The sequence below is a fragment of the Lissotriton helveticus genome, chromosome 4_1 (genome assembly GCF_964261635.1).
Source record: "Lissotriton helveticus chromosome 4_1, aLisHel1.1, whole genome shotgun sequence".
Taxonomy (NCBI): Eukaryota; Metazoa; Chordata; class Amphibia; order Caudata; family Salamandridae; genus Lissotriton; species Lissotriton helveticus.
The window spans coordinates 385,555,993-385,583,720 of NC_136063.1; the positions used below are offsets into that span (position 1 = coordinate 385,555,993).

General features: G+C 42.2%; 1 protein-coding gene across 3 annotated transcripts in view; it reads right to left on the reverse strand.

Moving 5' to 3' along the window:
- OXR1 (oxidation resistance 1) overlaps positions 1-27,728 on the reverse strand; it is a 1,544,927-nt gene that overhangs the window by 1,128,447 nt on the left and 388,752 nt on the right. For all 3 annotated transcript variants that reach the window (XM_078686888.1, XM_078686887.1, XM_078686886.1), the window contains exon 2: positions 20,704-20,897. In XM_078686888.1, coding sequence (XP_078543014.1) covers positions 20,704-20,897 — 194 coding nt within the window. The remainder of the gene's footprint in view (positions 1-20,703; positions 20,898-27,728) is intronic.

Here is a 27,728-nt window from a genome sequence, read left to right on the forward strand (position 1 = left end):
CGTATTCCCTCTGGGGAACAGCATATAACTGCACCTAACTCTTTCAGTGTTTTAATGCCTAATAGGTTTTCTGGACATGACTTAGTAAGTAACAGATCAGTAGTGCGGGACAATGGACCTACTTCTAGAGTAACTGGCTTTGAAATCTCATTTATGATAGGTTTTCCTGAAAATCCAAGGGAAACATTTCTTGAGCCTGAGAGCGGAGCCCCTGGAACTTCGGCGTGACTAATTGTGGTCCTACTTGCCCCTGTATCAATCAAAAACTTTCTGTCTTTCCCTAATACTTGACTGTGAACATAGGGACCTTCTTGATCTACAGGTATCTCGATGAGAGGCAAGCCTACCTCCCTCTCTAGGCTGTTTCATGAATACTGCTGGTACTCTGGATACTCAGACTGTGCATACTGGTACATCTGCGATGTAACATGCTGTGTTGCAGCAATAGGCTGCGGTACTGTAACTGTCTGTTGTGCATTCTGTGGCTGAGGAGTCGGTGAAACTTGTTCTTGTCTAGGCGGACGTGGTCTTTCTTTAGTCTTACCAGTAGCTATGTTATGTTTCAGAACTGTACACTCGTTTATGAAATGACCTGGCTGTTTACAATAATTGCAATTCCCTTTAACGGGAGCTGCAGGATGACTGGCTTGATTCGGACCCCTCTTCTGACTGTCGTGAGGAACAGATTGTGCAACTAGTACTTTCATTTTCGTGTCTTTCATACGTTTTCTTTCGTGTTCTTGCTCTTCCCTGATTCTATTCTGGTGGTACTGAAGCATCTGGAGCATCTGGGACGGAGTATTAGCTTGCCAGGTACTTTCGACTTTCAAAACTCGATTTTTAACTTGCGGGCTTGAATTCTCGACTAATTTAGTAACAAAAAGGTGAGGGTATGACTCACTACTTGTCTTGAGGCCACTGTTGATACTAAAGCACTTTTCAAACCTAGAATAAAAATCACTAATATCTTCATCTTGTTTCTGTTTACAGGCTGAGATTGCATCCCAGTCTTCTTTTCTAGTTGTCAATAATCTGGGTAAAACTTGAATCAATAATTCTGGTAATTCTTTACATTTCTCTCCTAGACCAGTACCTGGTACTCGTGCCTTGTCTTCGGCTTCTAGAACTGTCCAATCTATCTTTTTCTCTCCCACCTCCCATTCTTTTTCCTTTAGCTTTTCATACACCCCTGCGGGCAACAGGACCTTTAACATTTTAATGATATCTGGGTAAGTGTATTCTCCCATACGGAGCATGTCTTTTAATTCTCTATGGAACCCTGCTGGATCTTTGTCATGACAGGGAATTAATTTCTTCATTTCGAGGAGTTCCATCTTTGTAATCGGGGTGTAAACAAACACTCGTTGCATTTCACCGTCCTCTGTCTTAACTGGATGCACTTCTCGTAACGGGTTCTGTCTGTCTATGTAAAATGGTTTACTTTCTGGGGGTGAGACATGAACAAAATGCGGGTTCAGAAACGTTCTATATTTGTGGCGCTGTTCTAGAATGACACTAATTAAATCGGTACCTAGACCTCTCCATCTATACTGGAGTAACTCGTTCAGAACATCATGTAACGGACCTGGATCAGAATGCTGTCCCTCATACAGTGTAATGAGGTGCTGGATCATATACATACCCACCAGTCGCTGCTCGGCTGGGGGCATTTTCAGAAACATTTGTGCCACTATTTCGTCTGGAAAAGTGGTAGAATCAGTAATCCATCGGACTGCTGATCGGGCTAGTTCTTGTTCATGCATAGTACTTAACTCACTGTAACCGATTCGTGATTTCAGAATGTAATCGGTAGCTTGGAATACTTGTTCTAGAGAACCTTGTTCTGGTGCTGAATGATGGAAAATTGACTTGTGTTCTAGGCGTAAATGGCGATCTGGAAATCTAGATCTTCCTACATACGCTATTCTGGCGGTATTCTCGTCCTCTACCTCTTCAGTATCAGAGTTACTTTCTTTCTCGCTTACTTGTGCTGCTTTACGCTGTTCGTGTATCTTTATTATCTCTCTACGGATTTTCTTGTACATACTTTCCATGGCACCAATGGTATTGTGCTTTCCTTCGGCTATATTATCACTCCACTTTGTTAGAGTTTTCATTTCTTCCGGGTCTTTAGACGGATGATCCTGTTCTCTTATTAGACAGTTAATTAAAAACTTTAATATCATACGCTGGATCTCAGCTTTCCTTTGAGACATGGCATCACTAATACTTTGTGGGTCATCCCCTGTACGGATGAAACGATATATCCTGTCTAGATCTTCTTTCATATTCGGCAGGGTGACTAGATACTCGGTCACTCTCCTTACGCGTACGGAATATAAAACCATATTAAACTCGCCTGGAACTGGGTCATAGACACATTCGCCAAGGGTTTGCCTGATTTCTGCAACAGACTTATTACTTTTAGGAGTACGCTGTGATGCTTGAGCATGTAATTCGAGTGCTGATAAACGCTTGTATGGCGGCGGGGTTTGAGGAAGACCTCCTCCTGCGGCCCCTAAACTAGAATCGTCGACTGATATTCTTCGTGGCGGAGCGGGAAATTGAAATGCTGGCTGGACCGGGGGTACCGTAGCAGGTACTGCATGGGGTGCCCCGGTGTCTGGAGAAGCAGGATGTGCCTGATTTACTGGGACTGGCGGAGCGCGAACAGGATTTACATATTCAGGGACTGTGTCGTCGAAATAGGACGAAATAAAAATATCAGCTGCGGTCTGTTTGTGACGTAGCTTGGTCGGAACTAGTGGTGGCGGGAAATTACTGGATGCCTCCGGGGTCGCTTTTGGCAAGCCCTCGGCAAGAAGAGGATACATACCCTTAATAAGGGCATGCCTCTGTCTGTCTGACTGTTCGGCTTTGACTTGTTCACCTATCTCGATTAGTTCTCTTTCTTGGGCTCGTTCTTGGGATTCTCTACTTAATTCTGATTTTCTGATTTCTTTTTCAGTTCTTTTATGAGCTTCTTTGCGCCATAACTCGATGGCATCTTTCTGTGACTGTCTGGCTTTCTTTTTCCATAATGCTTCTTCTACTCGCATGATGCACTCGGCATCCCATGTACCCGATACGGGCCATCTATACTTTTCTTCTAACTGTTTGGTATACTCTACCCATAAATCTAGATACAATATGGCACTTATGCCATGTTTCTGATACATAAAGTGACCTGGACTGTCCCTGGGCGGGACGGGAACTGCTGCTTCCAGCAGACCCTTTCTAGTTTTTAACTGACGTAACTTGGAAAATATGGGCATGACTGAACTGTAATCTAGACACAATACAATACACAATGAACACGATACTTATACCCCATTCATACCACGACATTAAAATACATAAAATGACATTTAAAATAACAGTTCGAACAGAATACTACCTGGAAATACTGAGAACAGAACACATAAATTTTCTCGAGAACAGAAACTGACTAGAACAGAAACTAGATGCACTGCTGAAACAGTACGAAACTTACCGGTCTCATAAAGAGACACGTCAGGACCCGCATCCACCGAAGTGGACACTTCGTTTGTGGGACTGTGTACCACCAACCCACAGACCAGAGTCAATTAAATGGACCCTGTCTAGATACCACCCCAGTAACGGTACTCACCGGGCAGCAAGAACGGAAAGCCTCAGACTGGACTGGACTGCTACGACGACGGACGACAAACTTCGGACTTCGGACTTCAGTTACGGGTGGACCTCCAGATACCTCGGACCTTGGACTCTTGGCTTGGGCTCTGGTCGGGACTCGCCGCGTTCCTCCACCGTCTCGTCTGGATGCTGGACCGCCTCCTCCGTCTCCTCCGTGGGCCTGAGGGATACTTGAGCAGAAATATCTGCCACTGCGCAGAAGAGTTCCGTCACGACTGCAGAGGGTCAGGGGGTCGGCGTGGCTTCACCGACGCGTGGGGAAAGGGCATGTCCCTGTTCGGGCGCCATTATGTGGTAAATAAATAAATAATACCCTATTTTTGACTAGACATATATCATAACAGATAGCTCAATAAATAAGAGTCAAGATTCGAGGTAGTAGGAGTTTTGCAGGTTTAATACAGCATAAGGACAGGAACAGGACAACCTGCATAGGAATAGAATGACAGGGCCCAGCAGCTGCTGGGGCTGGATCTGGGATGAGCGCGCTAACTTTTAATAACAATACATGAGCATATATACATAACGCAAACACATAGCATTACATTGCAGTAGGCGTAGCAGTGGGTGGAGCAGAAGGTGTGACGCGTAGCAGTCGCGAAAGATAAGGGTAAAAGTAGGTGTAACTGGGCGTATACATAGACATGTGGTGCAAACGTAACAGGATATGTCATGAATGGGGCGGAAACCATGGAGGGGGCTACCTAAGGAGCCGGGACCTCTAACCTGATGGTGCGCGCAAACTGGCAATGACGTATTACTAGGAGAAGCTGGGGGCTATGAACTCTGTGTTAGGAGCAGAGACTGAAGTCTGGAGGGTCGGAGCGACATGTACCTAAACAGTATCTAGTATCTGATGTTTAGAGAACATGTTGATATAAACTATAAGTCAAGAGGGGAAAGGCTAACTTGATTCTAAGACTGGACCATGCATTATTCTACATGTAGTGCGTGATGAAGAATATTAAATGACCATTAAATGCAGTATTTCTCTAACGTGGAGACGTGAAGGCTAGACAATGACGGAAACTATTGATGCAATTCAGTAGCTTAGGAATGCAGAGAAGGAGGGCTGAACTGATAACTGGAACTATAACATACTTTTGGCAGACTCAGAGACTGAGCCAAGCTGCACCGGGCACTGCGAGGCAGGAAGTAAGTGAAGGGTCGAGGATACAGGTGGGGGCTGTATCGCTCCTCAGCGAGGCTCCAGGAGACAGGAGCTGAATCTGGTGTCCGGGCCCTTTTGAGGCCTAGAAACGGGGACTTTATAATGGAATAACGTGCACACTGAGAAACGTGGCAACGTAGCTTTACATAGGCCTGATATTCGTAGTATTCACGAGGACTGGAAACTGGCATACTAGAGGTGGACACAACTGTAATTGCGTCATTAATCAGACATGGGGAGTACATATGCATATTTAATCATGCACACATAACATATGATGGATGACACGTAGGGACACAGAACATGGCAAAATTTACTTTTCCACAGTTGCTGGGGATTCAGCATACCACAAATTTCTAGCTATTTGATTACTTCCCTTTCCTGTTATTCAAGCTTGAACCGGTTGTCCTTGGTGCTTTCATGGTCTCTGTGAGCGCATGTAAAACTAGGTTCAGAGTTTAGCCTGATTCTTGTACGAGGATAGACGCAAACATCTCTTTGTTTCTTCTCTTGGCATCTGCAGTTTCTCATAATGTGATTTCTTTTCTAGTACAAATAATAAGCTAAAGGATAAATCTCAGAAAAGCAATATTGTAAAGTAAGTGAGGGTCGGAGGTTAGAGACCATGTGAGTGAACATAAACGAAGTCAATATAGAAGCCAAAACCTTTTGTATGGGGCTAGGTTCATAAAAGGCTCTCCAGCCATAGAAGGGCTACTGAAAATTTGAAATGCACATAGCAGAGGACTACTGAGTAAGAAGGAATCAAGGCTGCTGGTAGACAGAAAAGTGTGTTTGTTTTGGCTTTTGATCACACGTTAGCTGGAGAATTATTACAAAGAACTACATTCAACATGGTGTTTTTATTGCTTCATTGAGTGTTCTAGTTTTTTTTTTTAATGGGGTGAACATTTGGCAGGCTCAAGGGAATCAAAATGCGCTGCAAACAGAATGTTTGTATTGCTACTATCCAAAGCCGAAAGGCTGTCTCTGTGAAAATCTGATCACTCTTATCACTTGCAAATGCTGAAAAGGCATAAGAGTTAATTGGGGTGTGGGTATACCAATACGATTCTATTAACATAATCTGGGATTACTAGTGTAACTAAATGTTTGTAGTTATTAACGTAGTTAGTAGGGAAATTACTTTTATTGTTAACAAACCTTGTGAGTATCTTACTTCATATTTGATTATTACGCTTTATGTTATTGAAGGTTTCTCTGATTTATAGTTAGGGATACTAATTAACATTAGGTGACTAACACCTAACATTATGCAACATTATTTCATGACCTTTATATTTTGTAGGCATAGTAACTTAAATGAGGAGGAAACATGGCATATTTTAAAACTGGGTACCACAGAGTCTTTGGGTATGCAGTTGTTGCATGACTGGAAGGGTTAGATGAGCTATGTCCCCTCAATATCGTAACAATACGTGTATTTCAAATATGTAATTTAGTAATCACATATTATCAAGTTGTTTTTTTAACTAATAAATAGATATTGAAAATGAGCACACTATAATTTGAAGGTTTTTCAATAGGATCTATGATTGGAGGAATAGTTAGAATTCAAGATTAATACAATTTGCTGAAAAGGTGAGATATTACCTTAAGATATTGAGCTGTTGTCAAAAAGAAGTTGTGGAATTTATTAGCAACTTTCTCCTGATATATTATCATTATGTTAGTGACAATTTAGCAGATCAATATGAATTAGACACAAGTAGCTCACACTAGACTCGTTATGATTAGTTCAAGGTGAAAAATGCAGTGATTATGATTATCTTTTTAAATCCATGTTTAACTCTCTTGTCATTACTTTCGTCTTGTCTTTCTCTTTTGTCTCTCTCATTTTCTCCATTCGTTGTAGACTATAATTGTCTACTCACAGCTACCTTTGACCCTCTCTTCATTACTTTTGCTTCTCTTCTTCTCTTTTGTCTCTCTATTTTTTCTCTATTCAGTTTCTAAATCTCTATTTCTCTTTTTGTTGTTGTTATTTTGAAATTTATAAAACTTTTGAGAAAAATGTATTAAGTGAAATCTGAAGAGTTTAGAACAGCTATATGAATATGTTACCATGTATTGTATTGCATTAACAGGCTCATGAACATGGTTGTGTTTTGTATTATAATATAATTTTCCTGACTGGGTTACTCTTTCAACTTATAATGTGAAGGTTAGATAGTTACAGCGAATAACAAACACCAAACATTATACCTATTATTAAAAGATGATTGAGTGTAATCTATGGTTCTGTGGATTACGCACACTGTGTGTCTCTAAGGTATTTTTAGTTTTGATGTTTTGACTACCCCTGCTGAGATATTTAGAGAAAAGACTCACATAAATACTTTTGAAACTGATTGTTATGTGATGTTGAGTAAGTGTGAAAAAATTATAAGATGTGAACTATTTTGGGGGTTGAAATGTTGACATAAGAATTCATATTGACAATTTATATAGAGAGGTACTATTTTTTCATCTTGTTTTTCTTTTGAGTTTATACATGTTCTTTCATCAACCTTGAAAAAGTAGACATTTTGCGAAATATGTGTTCCTTGTGAAGACTATGTTTTTCGAATAATGGACCAATAAAAGTGGGAAAAATGATTACAATTTATATTGTGCTGTAAATAAATGATGGACTCTATCTGTAAGATATGGGCTACCATTGGATAATACATTTTGTTTTAAAGAAGTAACAAACAGAGTGCATATCTTATCACAATTTGCTTTTGTTGTGTGTTTTCTGCATGGCCCATTGTGGTTTCCCCTACCTTAGCCTAATTGTGCACGTTGTAGGCTGCATTTTCATTTGCACATGCTACTATATAAAAATACTTACTTTGTGCCACACTGTACTTTCACACGGAACCTGCATATGTTTACACGTTCTTTTCCTGGGATTTAGTCTGAACAACATAGACAAGGTCAAACAACAATGCCCCTTGTTATTCTATCTGGTCAGACAATAGCACCTAGACATAACATGATAATGCAGCTGCTGTTTATGAGCACACATGCCTTGTCACATAACTGAGTACAAGAGAGTAAAAAAAACACATTAAGCGAGAGTTGTGAGACAAGATCATTGTGGCACTTGAGATGTAAAACGTCCATCTGTGTATGCTAAGGTACAGGTTCTGCTACTTATCACAGGGATCTTTCATATATAATCATTTAGCTTCAGTAGAAACAGGGGGTTGTTAGACTAATCTGTCTTATACCATGACAGGTCATTTTATAGTATATGGTTCAATAGCCATGCTAACAGTATTTTTGATATGCGTTTGTTTTCTAATTGTGGCACAAATACTGCATTTTAGAACACAGTAGTTTGAATAAATATTCTTAACTTCCTTTGTGTCTCTTGTTTAATTTATCGTGGACCTGTGTGAGTGAGTGAAAAGGCGTGTTCGGTTACCGTGATCTCTGAGAGGGTTGAGAGTGTTGTGTTCTGGAGTGCTTATTCACTTGTTTCTCTTGTAAGGTTAGGAGGGCAAGTGAAGCACTATAGCTAGTCAGATTCGGGCTCATAGTTACTGAGGTGGTATGGTGATTCAGTCCCTATATGCCGATGTTCTATGGTCCCAAGCATAGTTCTGTTCGTGAGAAAAATCCCTGCAACACTTTCTCTTGTTTGGGTATGTAAAAGCAAGCAGGATAGAGTTTTTGTACTCCTACTTTGCTTTAAAAATTGCAAGAAAACCAATACTTTCCTCATAATCTTAATGAGGTTTGAAAAGTGCATAACAATGTCTAAAACAAATAGTTCTGCAAGCAAAGCTGACAGCCTTGAGGAATTTAAAACAGTGGTGTGCAATGATGCATTCAGAATACATAGTTTGTGTGTTAGCTCTGTATAATTATAATGCCTGCATATTATGTTCTGCTGTTTTCGTTATAAAAGACCTGAAGCGCTGAGATATAAATTGCATTAGCTTTGTCAAAATTATCTGTTCAGCAAGTGGAACCTTGTAATTCCCTGCACAGTGAGGTGCTTCAATATAGTGTCTCTTCTATGACCTCCCACGGTGATTGCCTCACACTCAGGATACTGATGTGTTCTCCTATATTGTTTTCAATGCTAATCTTGATTCCAGAAGGTTATGTGAAATAATTTTTTTCATCTGTGGTCTAAGGTTCTGTCCAAAAATGTCATGCAGTTTGAATCTTAAGACAGCTCAAACGGTGGGGTTTTAGTTGCAGATATCTGTGGGAAATTAAATGTTGACACTGTCATATCTTTAAAGGGAAAACCTAGCTTTTTTCCCTTTAAAGTCAATGTAAACTGTACTTTTAAGTTTTCTAATTTTACTACGTTATTTTAGGATGTACCAAAGAACATAGGATTTTTCATTTTCATAATGATCTACAAAAATAGTAAATCCAATGAATCAACTACAACTATATTGTGAAGGTAAGTATATGAAGGTAAGCACAGATTAACAATTATTCTTAACTCCACATCTATTTGTCTTGACATATATGCATCTACAAGGTATGTAGATCAACTAATATTCTTGCTCTAGAATACTGACACAGAGCTTCAGGCCAGCAGTGAACTGGTCACCAGTATTAATAGTTTCCTTAATTTACAAGTAAATAATCCCTGTACTGTGTGTCATGTTTTTACAGTGTATTAGACCACTCTGACTATTCGTTCATGCACTGTATTTACTTTGCACATGGACCATGGCATACATGTGAAGAGTAAGATAAGCAAGGGGTGTGGACAAACAAGAGTGTAGGGAACAGAATTCATGCCTAGTAAGTAGTGGCCACAGGCCATCGTGTGCTCTGGGTGTGCTATATAAAGAGTAAAAAGACACTGGGCAAGTGATTATCATTCGAGTAATGGATCTCAATCAATGAAAAGCTAAGAAAATGAGTTATTTGGTCTGATGCCTGCTCCGTAATTAGGCTTTGTTTAATAAGTGTTACAGCCTCGTTGAATGATAAAAAGAAACTATATAAAGTAATCAAATTCATGAGTTTAAATAACATTCTTAACGTTGTCATTTTAACACTGCGAAGGGCAGCTATCGGAATATGTTTTCGAAAGCAGTTTATATTGAAACAACTTATTTCTGAAATCATTCGTACTAGTTGTAATAAACAAATTAACTCATCACAACAAGCGTATTCCTGTTTTGGAAACACATATATAGTTAAAGATAGGTAGCTGTCTATAATGGTGGTGCTTTCCCCATGGTGATCCAAGTAACTTCAAGTAGACCACAGTGGAAAAGCTCAAGTTGTCTATCACATAACTTAGAACCACAAAATCGAAAACTAATGACAAGAACCAGTCTACAGGAATATGTTGTGTATGCACCGTCCAAATCATGTTTCCCTGCTAAACAGATCCCATACAGAAGTTTTGCGAGAGCAGTAGACCCCTAGAAGAATATAGAACAACATTGTCCCACCTCATCAGTCTAGCCCCCTTCCATATTTTAAAAGTTAGGTGTCCTCCAGGCACTCCAATCCGCAGCCTTTATTAGTACTCCCCACCCCTCCACATGCCGCACTATAATTGGTAACTTCCCTTCCCCATAACTCACAAAATATACCTAGTGTCCTACCACCATGTCATGCCGCCCTTGTTAACACAATTGCCCAAACACGCCAATATTTTTTTAAATACCTGGCATCCTGCCACCATCCTCATCGCCCTCTGAAACTCCTTTGCCCTGGCATCACCACCCTTCCTCACAACGCTCTGTGTGTTCCCTCCAACTTCTAGTCTGAAGCCACTCTTTCCATTTATGATGAGGTGACTGTGGCGGCACTCAAACATTTCCTGCCAGACATGAATCTGCAAAGATCCTTTTTTGACAGAAGAGACTAAGGGAGGTGAGGCAAAAGTACCACCAACATTTCTCCATCTCCCTCTCATTTTTTGAGACCAGAAGGAGGTAGAAGAACAAGGGTGAGATACAGACAAGCAGCCACCATCCCACCTCCTCACTCAGATCTCTTGAAGCCCAGGGGAGCTGGCAGATATGTATCCACCAGAACACTGCACTCAGGTGTCAACCTGGGCTTCAAAACATTTGTATTCATGTCAATTTGCCAAGGACTTCTTTAACAATTATGTGATCAAGAGTAGTCTATAATGTTCTAATGATGTAGATCTTCTGCAAACAAGAGCAACTTATTTGCAGAAGATCGACATCATATAAATAGCGAAGTATTCTTTTTTAAAACACACATTATATTTGCATTAGAGTATGCCACTACACGGATGTTTATTTCCTTAATCTCAATAATTGAGCTGGTTGTTTTAGATAGCAAACATTTGTACTACACCTTAAGAAGTTTAACAGTGTCCAACATGACAACCTTATTAAATACAAAGTTGAGCATATATAAATAGGTAAATTTGAATCAACAAATCATAAAAAGCAAGTATAAAATATAATGTATAATACAGTTGATAGGCTAAGTATATAAATACATATACTGCAAAAAGCAATGCCAACAAATCTTCTTCTTTAGTGCAGGAGACTAAACAATGGGAGGTACTCACTGTTGAGTATTGAAAAAAGTACTGTATGAAATCCATCATTATGTGTGACGGGCATCAGTATTAACATATATGATATTACAAGATATGAATGTGAGCCTACAGAAAGCTAATAATACTCCAATGTTATGATTGTACTCAGTGCTTGATTTGTAAAAAAATAAATAAGTGCCATGGCTCTAGTCAGGAGGCCTCTGCACCTTTCACCACCAATTCCCACTGCCAACATTGCCAATGACAGTACCTACACACCTACTAAGCAGCACACTGCTTGCTACAAGTGTGACAATTCATACTATTCCAGGCCCCCAAAGCTATAAAAGTGGCTTGGGCGGCAGATACTGAGAGATTCTGAAACTCAGTTATAGAGGCATTGATAGATACAACGGGATCTTGTGATCTAAAGGAGGTATGTGTTAGATGTTTATAGAAAATAGATTATGAAATAATGTTGAACTGGGTCAAGTTTCTGACCAACATAACAACAACGTCTTCATGAAAGTAGATGCTTCCAGGCACAATTAACGCTTTCATAAAGTGATACTAAATTCAACATTGTGCTTGATGGGCCCAGAACGAAGAATAAAGTAAATCTGAAGCATACAATTTGGCTTAGTATTGCAGCTGCAGACAGAGAATTATGTAAACACACAGAAAGCCAATCCAAACAGATATACAAAAAACATAAAATCTTTCTATCATGGTGCAACCATACCTCTGGAAAAATTGCAATTATTCTTACAACGAAGTTCAAGTGAGGCTTGTTCTGCAATGAATCCAACTGCAGCCCTTCCTGGCCAGTCTACATGAATACATTCTTGGGGAAGGAAGATGTTGCCTTTCTTGGGATCCAGGGAGTGGAATTCCATTAGTAAAACACTGTTAATGACAGTAGATGCTCTTCTTAGTACATTCTGATGAGGTTTTCAGCCAGTGTTGTGTTTTCCCAGTGCCTCTTGCGTTGTCTCACAGACACATTCCATGGAATTCCATTGTTTCTGGTGTGTTGTCAGTGCCATTGTCTCATGGGTTATGTTTTTGCATTTCTCTTTCCAAAGCTTCAGGCCATCAAGCTCATAAGGTGTAAGTCTACCCATTGATGCTACTGCCAGGCCAGGGGAGAGTCCCATCCTACCAGAAGCATCAGGAAGTGACAAGCAGAATATGGACAATTGTCCAGGAGCCTGTCAACAGCCAGGGCCATCCTACAGCCGCCCACGTCATCTCCATGCTGCCACCAGAATGTGAGATAATGCACGGTTGTCAACACCTCGGAAAGGGTGCCAACAAATACATCCTAAACCAACAACCAAACATCACAGAGAACATTGAAATGTTTTCCCACTGCCCAGAGGACAGCAGCGGCCGCCTCCCGCCCATCTGAACCAGTGCTGCACAAGCCCTATTTTCCTATGAACAACTGGAGTTCCGCTCCTTTGTCCAACATGACTCTTGTGGGTGGAGCAGCTAAATAAAAAAAATCCCTTGTGACAATAAGCTGTTTGTGTGTGAACCATCCCCAAACTCTTGGTGATTGACCAGCATCTTTCTTACCTCGGAGGCGGCTGGAGTAGCGCAGGAAGCAGCCTGGTCTCTGTTTAATTAATCCGCATTTCATCCGCATTTTCATCTACAGCTAGCGGTACCCGCTGCGCGGGTCCCGCGTCGCAAAGGAGGCGAAAGGGAAACGCATTGTTGAATCTCTGGGCGTGGAGCGATTTGAAGCTTTAAGATACTGCAGGGCTGCGAGCAGGCGGGGAGGCGCAGGACTACCTGTCCCAGGAGCGCCCGCCCGCCCTAACACACACCACCTGGCCAGCTCTCCCTGCAGGCTCCTCCCCCTTGTCACCGACGGAAAAGCGAGCTGCACCGGATTGCTGGTGGGACTCTTGGTGATTGACCAGCATCTTTCTTACCTCGGAGGCGGCTGGAGTAGCGCAGGAAGCAGCCTGGTCTCTGTTTAATTAATCCGCATTTCATCCGCATTTTCATCTACAGCTAGCGGTACCCGCTGCGCGGGTCCCGCGTCGCAAAGGAGGCGAAAGGGAAACGCATTGTTGAATCTCTGGGCGTGGAGCGATTTGAAGCTTTAAGATACTGCAGGGCTGCGAGCAGGCGGGGAGGCGCAGGACTACCTGTCCCAGGAGCGCCCGCCCGCCCTAACACACACCACCTGGCCAGCTCTCCCTGCAGGCTCCTCCCCCTTTACGTCAGCCACCTAATAACAGTTAGGACAAACCCGCTGCGCGGGAGCGCGCGGGAGCGACCGGGAGAAGCCCGGGACAAGGGCGGGACCGTCTGTGGCCGTCAGTGGCCGAGGTAGGCTGGGCTGGGCCCGGTTATTTTCATCGAGTGTACTTTTAATTGAAGTATCTTATCCTTTCTCCTATTGGAAATACGCCTGACTGTCTGCAGAAGAAACTTTTTATCTATATTGACTGTTAGCTTTCACGGACTTTATTTTTTCGGGCAGTCTCTGCCGCATCTCCAGGACTGTTTTTATCATTGTGGTATATTGTATCATTATTTCTTGTTTATTCACTCATCCGGCGCAAATTCATCGTTACAGTATAATTGTGTGGTCATATTGTCGAAAAAGATGTTCAAGAAACTCCGTTCTGGAAGGGAAGTGGGTGGTATGTCTAGTGCAAATAATGAAACTATCCGCACTAGAAACAAATCGGTGAATAATCCCCCCCTTAAGGGTCAATGCCATTTGTATGAGCTTTGGGATTTGCCCTCTCCCAAGAACGGTAATCTCTCTTCTAAAAAAGCCTCTGGCGCCTTGGCCCAGGAGGACCATATGCAAACTAGTACATGCCTGCCGCTTTCTTCATCTCAGCTTGCACTACAACCACCTGTGCCAGTGGTGTCTTCTTCCCCTGTTTTCCTTGAAGGGAACGGGGAAAGTAAACTCACTTCCTTAGTACATGAGAGGGAATTTACGAATCCCCCACCTATGACACAAACTACGTTGAAGGATAAGCTGGATGGCGATTTTTCTGCATTACTTATTGATCATGAACTTTGCGGCCGGTATGTAGATATAGCAAAAATGGAGTCTCCGGCTCCTAATAAATCCCTAGGGGGTGCTACCCCATCTGGTTTAATGTTGTATAGTAGTACCCCCTCATTGAATGCTCAGGATATGTCTGATTTGTTAGTTGCTTCCGGGACCCCGGGCCTTAATCTTTCTGGCATTTGTCGTCCAATGGAAGCATGTGAAAAACCTATTTCTGAATCCATGATTGCCTTGGAACAATTATTAGCCTCTATTTTATCTCTTTTGGGGAAATTTGTTGGCAATTCGGATTGTATTTTGGAATCCGTTACCCAAATACTGAAGACACTGTTACAAAAGTCACCGGACCTGAGGAATGTTCCCCCCATGTCCGAACATGGTCGGCCGAGGGGGGAAATAAACGTGGCTTCAGTGGAGCTTGACATGAGAGCTGGGACATCGGTTCCTATACCACATACTGCGGCTATCCCCCTAACTGCAGTGCCGAACTGTATAAACAACTCAGTTCTTGTGATAATGGAGGATAATAAATCTATCTCTGATCCTAATGTGGTTCAAGACCTATTTCCCATCTTCATGTCGGAAAATAAAAAAGAATCTATTGATGTTAAAGATGAGGCTAAGGCAAAAAATGTGAAATTTAGAAGCAATAAGGGGAATAAAAGGAAACCAACTCGTAAATATAGGAAGAAAAGGCAGCGTCGGATAATCTTTCAAAATTCAGTCTCTGCACTTGAGAATGAAGTGGTTGATCTGGAGCCATCTTCCATATCTGGAAAGGCTGACATTGATATTGAACGGAATTTACCCATTAGTACCTTTTTTAAGGTAGAAAGTGCTTTGTGTCCCCCTAGGTCTTTGGAATCCATCTCTCAATTGGGGGGCCCTTCTATCAGTCTTCCCCCACCAATAATGACTGAAGTTTCAATTCAAAATTCAGCTGTGTCTCTTAACCCTCTGGCCTCTCCGTTCCGTGTAGCTTCAGGGAATGGAGACCGCCATTTCCCGGATCGTCCGTTAACAACTTTAAACACCCCACTTGAAACCCTAGTGTTAGACTTTTTACCATTATTTGACGTTGACTTGCCCTTAAATAGAGCTTGGCTTCTTAAGCGGTTTAGTGAGATTGATACTCTGCATCACATCCAAACTAGGGATATTGAATTAGTCTCACTGTTTGGTGAAGTCAAGGTAACGAGTATAAGGGTGAAATTTTATTCTCCTATTATTGTAAATTTGATTCTACAGGAAGCGGAGAACTTCCAACGTACAGGCATTGATATTCTCCCGATCTTTAACCTTGGCAATAAAAACCCGTTGTTCGGGGAGGTTTCTAGAAGGGAGGAACAAAATGGGGTAGCCTCTCCTCTTAGAGACCTGAAGATTTGGGTAGCTAAGGGAAAACGCTCGGTTTCTCAAGTGAAGCCACTTCCGCTGATTCAGAACTCCTCTCTGGTAGAGGACAACAATCGGTGGAACTGGCTGCACAGTGCCTTATCCACTAAATCAAAAGAGGATCCAAGATTGTTTCAGCATCTTTAACACCCCATTAAATATTATTTCCTGGAATGCTGCAGGGATTCACAGTAGCCCAGAGAAGTTTGAGTTGCTGTTTTCCCTAGGAGCAAACGTGATCTGCCTTCAGGAAACGTGGTGTATTGATACGCTGAAGGTCTCTAAGGATTACTACGTTTTGGAAGTCCAAGCCGTCCCCTCTAAGAAAGGCCATGCCAGGGGCGGGATAGCTTGCCTATTATCTAATAAATTACAATGGAAATTCACCCATTACATGGATTCTAGTAAATTGTTCCATGCAATAACCATCGACAATTTGTTTATTAATGGGGTAAAGTCCCCTATTGTAATTGTGAATGTTTATATTCCTCCGGAAGAGTGTTTTAATGCGATTTTAAAGATGGTATTTCGATACATTGATCTAATTAAAAATGTCCCATCATCTCCGGACATTTTGTTGGTAGGAGACCTGAACTGCAAAATTTCCAATTCTAGTCTGGATTTATTTAGGAATAAACTTAAAGAAGAGGCGTTTTTTGTCCCACAAGCTCTCTTCCCTGATAAATTAGTCACAAACAAAAGAGGGAAGATTTTGCTAAATGAATTAGAGGCCGTCGATGGACTTATACTTAATGGGAGATTTCCGTCTGACGTGCCTGCAAAATTTACTCACAAGTCTCCGTTTGGGTCCTCCATCTTGGATTATGTTATTGCAGACTATGGTTTGTTTCCTTTGGTTCAGGACCTTCAGATAATATCTACTCCTTTGAGTGACCATAGTATACTGTTTGTTACTATTTCCTTAAAGCCTCTGACAATCGCACCTTGGTCTTTAAAGGGTGGTGATGTCGCTTGTCACGCCGCCTCGGGAAGGTGCCATTGGAATCCCTCCGCCATTAATGGGGTACAGGACTTTCTAGAGGATACCCTATTAACTTTAAATGAGTGGCATGGGAATGAAATAGCATATTTCGAAGAATTGGTACGTAATATTACATTTTATGCTAAGAAGAAAAATTTGCGACCTAGAAATAGGGTAGCGGTCCCGAGCATATTGCGTAGTCTGAATAAGGAAATAAACAAACTGGTTCGCAAACAATATCTTGATAGAGTTATGGATCGTGGTAAAGAAATATCAAGGCTCAAAAGAAAGAGAAGCAGACTTCGGTTGAAACTAAAAAAAGTAAGGGAGGACAATGTATGGATTAATCTGAGGGAATCAGTTGTCCATGGTAGGATCAGAGATTTCTGGTCAATAATTGGTAAGGGGTGTGGCTCTAGACTGGGCACCTCCCCTATCCCCATAGCAGAAGAGGACTGGATTTCCTATATCCGGGGTCTCTATGCAGGGAATGGGATTTTAAGTGAGGATACTGACACTGGTGTTAATTTAGGCAATGATATTGCCATCAGTGCTACCCCTCTGGGTCTTACTAATTACCCCGTGGAGAAGGAAATTGAGTTAGCGATAAAAAGCATGCGGGTCTCCGGGGCAATGGGACCCGACGAACTCCCTATGACGGTCCTGAAGTCTGATCCTGTAAGGTGGAGTAAGATTCTGTTTCCCCTGTTTAAAGCATGTTTTAAGACGAAAATGGTCCCCGCTTCTTGGAGGGGAAGTATCCTGGTCCCTATTTTTAAAAAGGGAGTTAGGGATAGTCCCAGTAACTATCGTTTGATTGCTCTCCTCGACTCCATCGGAAAGGTGTTTGCGAAATGTCTACTAAAAGCCCTCTCCGGTTGGGTAGAGGAGAATAATATCCTGCCATTAGAACAGACTGGCTTTCGTAGGGACCACGGTACGTTAGACAACCTTACTGCCCTGCATGTGGTTACTGATAAGTATGTTCAGGTGAGAGGTGGGGTGGTGTATGCTGCCTTTATTGATTTCTCCACAGCGTTCGATAAAGTGGACCGCGGAACGCTGTGGAGAAAATTGGCAGTGCTGGGTCTTCCATCCTACCTGTTGGAGTTGGTGCGGGCCCTACATACAGAGACCTGGTGTAGGGTCCTGATGGGGGGCGAAAGGGGTTTATCGGACATAATTCCTTCTGTGAATGGCCTTAAACAAGGCTGTTTGTTGGCCCCCCTCTTGTTTTCCCTGTACACGGTTGACCTACCCGCTGCCCTGTCTTCTAGTGAGGGCGTTGCCCCGATGGTTGGGGGGTCCCCTATATCTTGCCTGATGTACGCTGATGATGTCCTTATTCTGGATCTAACCCCTAAAGGTCTCGCAAATCGGCTTAACACTCTTCATATGTTTGCTGTGGCTCATCATATGAAGATTAACATTGCTAAAAGTAAAGTTATGTGTATAGCTGGTACGAAGAGGTGTCGATCTGTTGATTTTGGTTGGTTTATTGGGGGCCAAAAACTTGAGGTTGTAAAGTCCTATACTTTTTTGGGGAAAATTGTTATGGCTAATTTGAGTGAGAAACTCCACATAGAGCATTGTACACGCAAAGCTATTGCCCATGGCAAAGGTTTAAAATCTTTGTACCATGCTACGGGGAAACGGCACTTTCCGATTTTATTGGAAGTGTACAGATCTAAAATCCCCGCAACAATCTTGTATGGTATTGAACTTATAGACGTGAAAAAGTGGGACTTTTGCCATAAGATAGAGGGGAAACTCTTAAGATCTCTTGCCTCCCTAAACACTGCGTGCTCTTTGGCCGCCTGTAGGCTCGATTTTGGCCTCAGGAGTAGCTGGGTACAGGGGCTATCGGCCCTTGTTAGATGGGTGGCCTGCCTTGCAAGAGCTGAGGCAGGGACAATGAGAGCTCTCCTCAAAAGTGAATTATTGGGTAATTTTAATGAGTTTTCTCAACTTGTTCGTAATTTCAGAAAAGCTGTAACCTTCCTAAAATTAGATGAAACTGCCTTGTTTTTGTATTCTTCTTCACATTTAAAACTTGTTTTAAAAGCAGCTTCATGGGATTTGTGTTTCCAGACGGATAAAAAAGTAATTTGTGGAAAAAGGAAGGTAGATCATCTCCTTGATTCCTATCTCTGGAAACTCCCACAACCCTATGTAATATGGAACCTACCACATGGTATTCGCAGATTTTGGTTTCTTATACGTTATGATTTAGTACCGTTAAACCGACTGTTGTCTAAATGGTATGGCTCCTCTCCTTTGTGTAATCTCTGCAAAGTAAATATCCAGGACTGTATGCGTGTGTTGCTGATTTGCCCCGCGCTTCGTAAATTGCGCTTTAGATGGTTAAAAGTTATCTGTCTGGAGCTTGGCATTGTCACTTTCAACGATTTCCTGTTTGCACTTTATTGTCCGCCCAATGAAATGTTCTGCTTCTACATTTTTAACTTTTTTAAAGGGTTCTTAGCTATTTATTAATATGTCTATGGAGATGTATCTTGACTGTTCGTTTTGTGTATTTTTTGATTTATATGTCAGTCTCGTATTTACCTAGGAGGTTTGTAAGGATATATATTATAATTGTTGTGATGTAATTGTTGTTTGTTAATTCTGTACATTTTATGTGGCCCTCTTTTGAGAGCCAAAACATAATAAATAAAATTAATTAATAATTAATTAATTAATTGAAATGTATTAGAAATCATTACGATATATTTCCTAAACTTTGTTTACAACCAGGAAAACGTTAATACCAAATAACCAAGAAACATGAATTATTAAGCTAGAAAACCAAATAGAAATGTAGTAAATAACAAGTTGACACACTAAGCAGGTCTTTCCGCTTCCCTAGAACCTTAGAAACAATAAGACCAGTAAAATGCAAATCATTAAATTATTCCACTGTAGATGCATGCTACAGTCTCGTGAATGTCTCCCTCTTAGCAAAAATAATATTGAGATCAACAAGGAAATGGCTTATAAAAAAGGGTATACACTCGCACTACCCTTGAACAATTACAACCCCCATTAGTCTTAACCACGAAAAAAAGAAGAGATCAAAAGGCTGAGAGACTTGTCAACCAATCGATCTTCACCGTGGTATGCGTCTCCAGAGTAAATTCAAGGCTGCCTGGGATTGGCACCTGCCTGTCCTACCAATGAGCTGCCATCTTCAATAAATAAAAAAACAAACTAGGAAAAAAGGGCTTCGGAGAGTAGATGTAATCTCCTTCTATCTCCCTCTCAATGTGCCTTGAAAAATAAAAAGTCCCAAAGAGAATGGTAATGTCACAAATTACTTCTCTGTCTCCTCCAAGCCTACCCAAATGATCCGGGATATAGCCAATGCCTCTTCCCACCCTCCCCTAAAGACAAAGAACCAACTTTATAACTAAAAGAGCCCATGTCACATTTCAAGCCACCTCCTTTCCTATTATGTTTTCAAGACAATGACAGCCCCCCATGGAATGGACACAGAAACATCTGCAATGGCCACAATACCCTCTAAAGACCAGTGGCACATGCACTGCTGTCCCCATGAGTCAGTGCAAGTGCAGCAGCATAGATGAATCCAAAGAGGCAAGTAATAGTACAAACACAATGAATCCCAATAATACTATGCGGATAGTGTTAATGAGACCGAAAGAAGCAAGGCAATCTACTCCCTTGGTGCAACCACACACACCACCACAGTCAATAGAAAATGCAACACTTCCATAGTACCACATCACAAACATTGGCTTAAAGGAAGGACAGTAAATCAAGCAAAGGATAGATAGAAAGCTAGTCAGTAGGTTTGATAACACCGCATAAGAGTAGAATGAGTGTAGGCCAACCGTGCAGGATAGTAAAAATGTTGTCAATAGGTAAAGACTTTAATGTAAGTTTTAGTATCTCACCAATTGTGTAGTATCTCTTGAGCTCCCACCGGCGTGGATTGCGTCGCTGTGCATTGGCAGTGTTGTTCTGCTCTTCCTCAGAAGCAGTTGCTTTGGTCACTGGTACTACCTTACTGGCTTGTGGTACTTGTGCATCTGCCAGAGGGTTGTATCCTGGTGCAGAAATATCCACAGATTGGGACTTTTTCTTCAACCTACATGTGACAGAAACAGAATTTCCAGTAAATAAATATTTGATTTTGGATACCTTAGAAAGAGGACATTGTTAACCACTGTCACTACAAAAATAACATTTTAGATTCCAAATTTGTAAACATTTATCCTGTATTCTCTAAGTGCCCACCTGTTCCATTAGACTTGTAGAGTAGGCAGAAACCTAACTGAACCTTGACACTCACTTCTACATTAACATCACTGCAATTTTGGTATTGTTCCACTTAAGTCTAACCCGCTGTTGGTTAGAACAACTTTCCTAACCTCGAAAGTCTTTCTGCACAACTTTTCACTAAACTGGTTTTAAATATGTATGCGCTGCACAAATTACTTACTTTGTTAAAAACAAACAAAATCAGGATTCTTCACGTAAAGCCCCATTTTGAGCTTAAAAAACCCATGTAGATTTGGCAATACTGCACCTGGAAATACCGGTCTGAGTGCAGTATTACAACATTAATTTTCCTCGGGCACTCAGAATATGGGCCTAACATTGGAACTGGGAGTACACTGGGTCATGTAACATGGAACATGTGACCAGGGAAACTTTGCCACAGTGCAACGCCAGGTAAATAAATACAAAATAAATGACACAAGTATACAGGATTAGAAGGCACGTGAACTTCACAGGGTGAGTAGAGGACAGATGAATTCTGTTGTATATTTATACTTAATTCAATATGGCTTCTTGGTGTCAGTAGTCCTTTCTTAGTGTTCCTATCTTACCCATCTGCTATAGTACCTAAGAGTGTTCCAATTACAAGAAGACAGGACACAGTAGTTTGAGTGGTGCTGATCCTGTCAGAGCAAATCATCCTAACACACCCCCCCGACAAGAATCAGAACACTGCAAAGATTGTTGGGGGAGCACACAAAACTGTTCCAGAACAGCCATACGTTGAGACTTCCCAAACACCACAGAATTGTTGCTATAGCTGACATGAGTTAGGAGGAGAGCCGCAGATCCAACTCCCCGGGAGAGAAACCCACAGGGATAAACGTTGACACAGTTAACACTTGTGTTAATTATGTTATACGAACGAAAGATCCCAGAATCATTATTGGATGTAAACTTAGGGAAACACGTCACTCTGCAAACTACTTCGCCCACACTTACAAAAGACAGGGGTTTTTATTTGCACCTCCCCTCAAAGGACATCCTTAAGGCAAACCCACAATAGCAGACAGCAGCTGCTCAAGAACCTTAAGTGTCCTGATACCAAGGCGTTGGTTACCACACAAGGTATGTTAGGTAACGTGTAAAAAATTCCTAAGCATAGAGGACACAAGCATGTCCTGATTCACACTCAATCCAGCTGAGCTGCAGAACTCCTGGAATCAAAGAATGCTGCTACAGTTTGTATCGATTTCCATTTGTCAGATAATTCTCAAAAGAGTCTCTGGATTGCGCATGGAAATATACACATATCATAGATGTTTGTGCGTCTGACTAACCATATACTGGTGGATTTTTCCCTGGTGGAAAACCTGTCACATTATTGTGCATTTCGAGCACAAATGCACCTCAACTCTTTGTCCATTTTCCTCCACAGGAAGGCATGTGTTTCTTCGAAGGCTGCCCATGCCCCACAGCCCTATGGGGTGGGTCTAAAAACTTCACCCCCAACATGCACACATACACCAGACTTGCAGTAACATTAGTTACATAAATTAGGCATGTTTCCTATTAGGAAGGTGTAAGAATACCCACAATGTTATTACGTAGTTTGTGTTCACTGGCTTCTCAGTGTAAACCCCCTGCTCCTCCACTGGCGAGTCATATATTCTTGACTCTACCCTTACATTTAGTACTGCAGAAAATCTGCACTATCTGGGGGCTAAATGCAGATCTTGCATCTGCGAATCAGGAAATGTATGCCTCCAGAGTTCTTTACATGTGTACGTAAATTTAACCTAGATTGAACAAAAAAGTTTGTGAATGAGGTCCTCACGAAGCTGAAAGAATAGCTTATGTGGCTAATGCCCTCTGAAGATACCTGTGCGCGCGGTAACCTGAATGACCGGGATTTACACAACAGCCTCATATAGCAACAAGCAAGCCTAGGTATGAATGAATCAACTATCAAGCAAACCTTGCATCATTCTATCCTCCTTTCATTTTTCCTTGTTGCATCATTGTAGGATCACACATCTGATTAGTATAGGCATCGTATATAGGTTGCTACATCAGCATTCACGTGATATTTGTCGAGGGAGTAAGAGAACTTCTAATGCTGTAAAACTTGATGAGAACTCAGTGGCTCAATTATAGAGGGCTACTTCAGGGAGTTGGGTGGCGAAGGACCCATACTCTGTGTTGTTTAGGTAGACCTCCTCCTTAATGTATGCTTTTACTTTGAACTGGTCTCTTTAATCTACCATGCCATTCTTGTGATAAACGGCGCTCCTATTTACCATTCTCTGCGGTTTTGCAAAACATCCTTCTGTAACTCAAGGCCCGATTCACAAGGAGGCTCCGCAGTCATTGCGGAGGCTCCACCGTCATGGCGTAGGCTCCGCCGTCATGGTAGAGGCTCCACAGTCATGGCGGAGGCTCTGCAATCATGGCAGAGGCTCTGCAGTAATGGCAGAGGCTCCTCAGACATGGCAGAGGCTCCACAGTCATGGCGGAGGCTCCGTAATCATGGCAGAGGCTCTGCAGTACTGGCAGAGGCTCCTCAGTCATGACAGAGGTATATCTGCACTAATGGCGGAATCTCTGCATGGCGCACTACATAGAGCATGCCACGCGGAGATTCCAGCACGCCTGCAGAGGCTCTTTGTGAATCGTACCCTGTGTGTTTACTGAAATCTCACCCCACTAGGATCCATTATGTACGTTCCTGCCCTCCCTCCGTGTAGCATGAGTACAGCATTTCCTCCATCTATACTCCCTTCCATTTGAACATGCAAATGACATTACCCTGTATTCTTTGGTACAAACTAACCTATACTATAATTGGTACATTATATCATTTCCTTGATGTAAACTTGTGATATTCTGCAGTCAGGGACACTTTCCTGCATACCTTGATGTACATTATACCATTATCTTGATGTAACCTTGTGAGCTAAACTTGTGATGCTCGGCATTCAGGGACACTTTCCTGCATACCCTGATGTGCATTATACAATTTTTTTGATGCAAACTTGTGATATAAACTTGCGAAACTCTGCAATCAGGGACACCTTGCTGCATACCGTGATGTGAATTATACCATTTTCTTGATGTAAACTTCCGAGGTAAATTTGTGAAGCTTGGCAGTCAGGGACACTTTCCTGCATACCCTGATGTGCATTATACAATTTTTTTGATGTAAAGTTGTGATGTAAACTTGCGATACTGTGCAGTCAGGGACACTTTCCTGCATACCATGGTGTGCATTACACCATTTCCTTGATGTAAACTTGCGATACTCGGCAGTCAGGCACACTTTCCTGCATACAGTCATGTGCGTTATACCATTTCTGTGATGTAAACTTGTGATACTCGGCAGTCAGGGACACCTTCCTGCCTACAGTGATGTGCGTTATTCCATTTTCTTGATGTAAACTTGTGATACTCGGCAGTCAGGGACACCTTCCTGCATACAGTGATGTGCGTTATTCCATTTCCTTGATGTAAACTTGTGATACTCGGCCATCAGGGACACCTTCCTGCATACAGTGATGTGCGTTATTCCATTTCCTTGATGTAAACTTGTGATACTCGGCCGTCAGGGACACTTTCCTGCATACAGTGATGTGCGTTATTCCATTTCCTTGATGTAAACTTGTGATACTCGGCCGTCAGGGACACCTTCCTGCATACAGTGATGTGCGTTATACCACTTCCTTGATGTAAACTTGTGATACTCGGCCGTCAGGGACACCTTCCTGCATACATTGATGTGCGTTTGTCCATTTCCTTGATGTCCACTTGTCATACTCGGCCGTCAGGGACACTTTCCTGCATTCAGTGATGTGCGTTATTCCATTTCCTTGATGTAAACTTATGATACTCGGCCGTTAGGGACACTTTCCTGCATTCAGTGATGTGCGTTATTCCATTTCCTTGATGTAAACTTGTGATACTCGGCCGTCAGGGACACTTTCCTGCATACAGGCATGTGCGTTATTCCATTTCCTTGATGTAAACTTGTGATACTCGGCTGTAAGGGACATTTTCCTGCATACAGTGATGTGCGTTATACCATTTCCTTGATGTAAACTTGTGATACTCGGCCGTCAGGGACACTTTCCTGCATACAGGGATGTGCGTTATTCCATTTCCTTGACGTAAACTTGTGATACGCGGCCGTCAGGGACACCTTCCTGCATACAGTGATGTACGTTATTCCATTTCCTTGATGTAAACTTGTGATACTCTGCCGTCAGTGACACTTTCCTGCATACAGGGATGTGCGTTATTCCATTTGCTTGATGTAAACTTGTGATACTCGGCCGTCAGGGACACTTTCCTGCATACAGGGATGTGCGTTATTCCTTTTCCTTGATGTAAACGTGTGATACTCGGTCGTCAGGGACACTTTCCTGCACACAGTGGTGTGCGTTATTCCATTTCCTTGATGTAAACTTGTGATACTCGGCCGTCAGGGACACCTTCCTGCATACAGTGATGTGCGTTATTCCATTTCCTTGATGTAAACTTGTGATACTCGGCCGTCAGGGACACTTTCCTGCATACAGTGGTGTGCGTTATTTCATTTCCTTGATGTAAACTTGTGATACTCGGCCATCAGGGACACCTTCCTGCATACAGTGATGTGCGTTATTCCATTTCCTTGATGTAAACTTGTGATACTCGGCCGTCAGTGACACTTTCCTGCATACAGGGATGTGCGTTATTCCATTTCCTTGATGTAAACTTGTGATACTCAGCCGTCAGGGACACCTTCCTGCATACAGTGATGTGCATTATACAATTTTTTTGATGTAAAGTTGTGATGTAAACTTGCGATACTCTGCAGTCAGGGACACTTTCCTGCATCCCATGGTGTGCATTACACCATTTCCTTGATGTAAACTTGCGATACTCGGCAGTCAGGCACACTTTCCTGCATACAGTCATGTGCGTTATACCATTTCTGTGATGTAAACTTGTGAAGCTTGGCAGTCAGGGACACTTTCCTGCATACCCTGATGTGCATTATACAATTGTTTTGATGTAAAGTTGTGATGTAAACTTGCGATACTCTGCAGTCAGGGACACTTTCCTGCATACCATGGTGTGCATTACACCATTTCCTTGATATAAACTTGCGATACTCGGCAGTCAGGCACACTTTCCTGCATACAGTCATGTGCGTTATACCATTTCTGTGATGTAAACTTGTGATACTCGGCAGTCAGAGACACCTTCCTGCCTACAGTGATGTGCGTTATTCCATTTCCTTGATGTAAACTTGTGATACTCGGCAGTCAGGGACACCTTCCTGCATACAGTGATGTGCGTTATTCCATTTCCTTGAAGTAAACTTGTGATACTCGGCCGTCAGGGACACCTTCCTGCATACAGTGATGTGCGTTATTCCATTTCCTTGATGTAAACTTGTGATACTCGGCCGTCAGGGACACTTTCCTGCATACAGTGATGTGCGTTATTCCATTTCTTTGATGTAAACTTGTGATACTCGGCCGTCAGTGACACTTTCCTGCATACAGGGATGTGCGTTATTCCATTTCCTTGATGTAAACTTGTGATACTCGGCAGTCAGGGACACCTTCCTGCATACAGTGATGTGCGTTATTCCATTTCCTTGATGTAAACTTGTGATACTCGGTCATCAGGGACACTTTCCTGCATACAGTGGTGTGCGTTATTTCATTTCCTTGATGTAAACTTGTGATACTCGGTCGTCAGGGACACTTTCCTGCATACAGTGGTGTGCGTTATTCCATTTCCTTGATGTAAACTTGTGATACTCGGTCGTCAGGGACACTTTCCTGCATACAGTGGTGTGCGTTATTTCATTTCCTTGATGTAAACTTGTGATACTCGGCCATCAGTGACACTTTCCTGCATACAGGGATGTGCGTTATTCCATTTCCTTGATGTAAACTTGTGATACTCGGCCGTCAGAGACACTTTCCTGCATACAGTGGTGTGCGTTATTTCATTTCCTTGATGTAAACTTGTGATACTCAGCAGTCAGGGACACTTTCCTGCATACAGTGGTGTGCGTTATTCCATTTCCTTGATGTAAACTTGTGATACTCGGCCGTCAGGGACACCTTCCTGCATACAGTGATGTGCGTTATTCCATTTCCTTGATATAAACTTGTGATACTCGGCCGTCAGGGACACTTTCCTGCATACCGTGGTGTACATTATACCATTTCCTTGATGTAAACTTGTGATACTCGGCCGTCAGGGACACCTTCCTGCATGCATACGGTGGTGCACAGGCTCTGTCTCCCCAGCACTATGTTAATGCAAGGCAGCTCAATTAGCCGAGCTATAAATTAGAGCCATAAACCGAGATGCACAGGTAGCTTGTTACACCGGGCAAACACGCGATGACAGGCATGTTAACTGCACTACTTTTAATTGCATGCATAAATGAAGGTCACTGCTTTTGTCGACAAACATTTCACAGAATTGAAACAGCATGTTCAATTACTTCATGGAAGTAAACCGAGAAAAAAACCCTCACGGGAGTGTCTCTGCTTCTGTATTACAAAAAGCTCTATGCGGCATCTTAAGTAAGACTGGCCCCTGGAGCGGCTTCCTTCCTGCCCCTGCCACGTCCCCAGTCCAGCCTCCTCTCCGCTGCCCCGCGCCTCCCCTCCCCTCCGGGGATACTAATGAC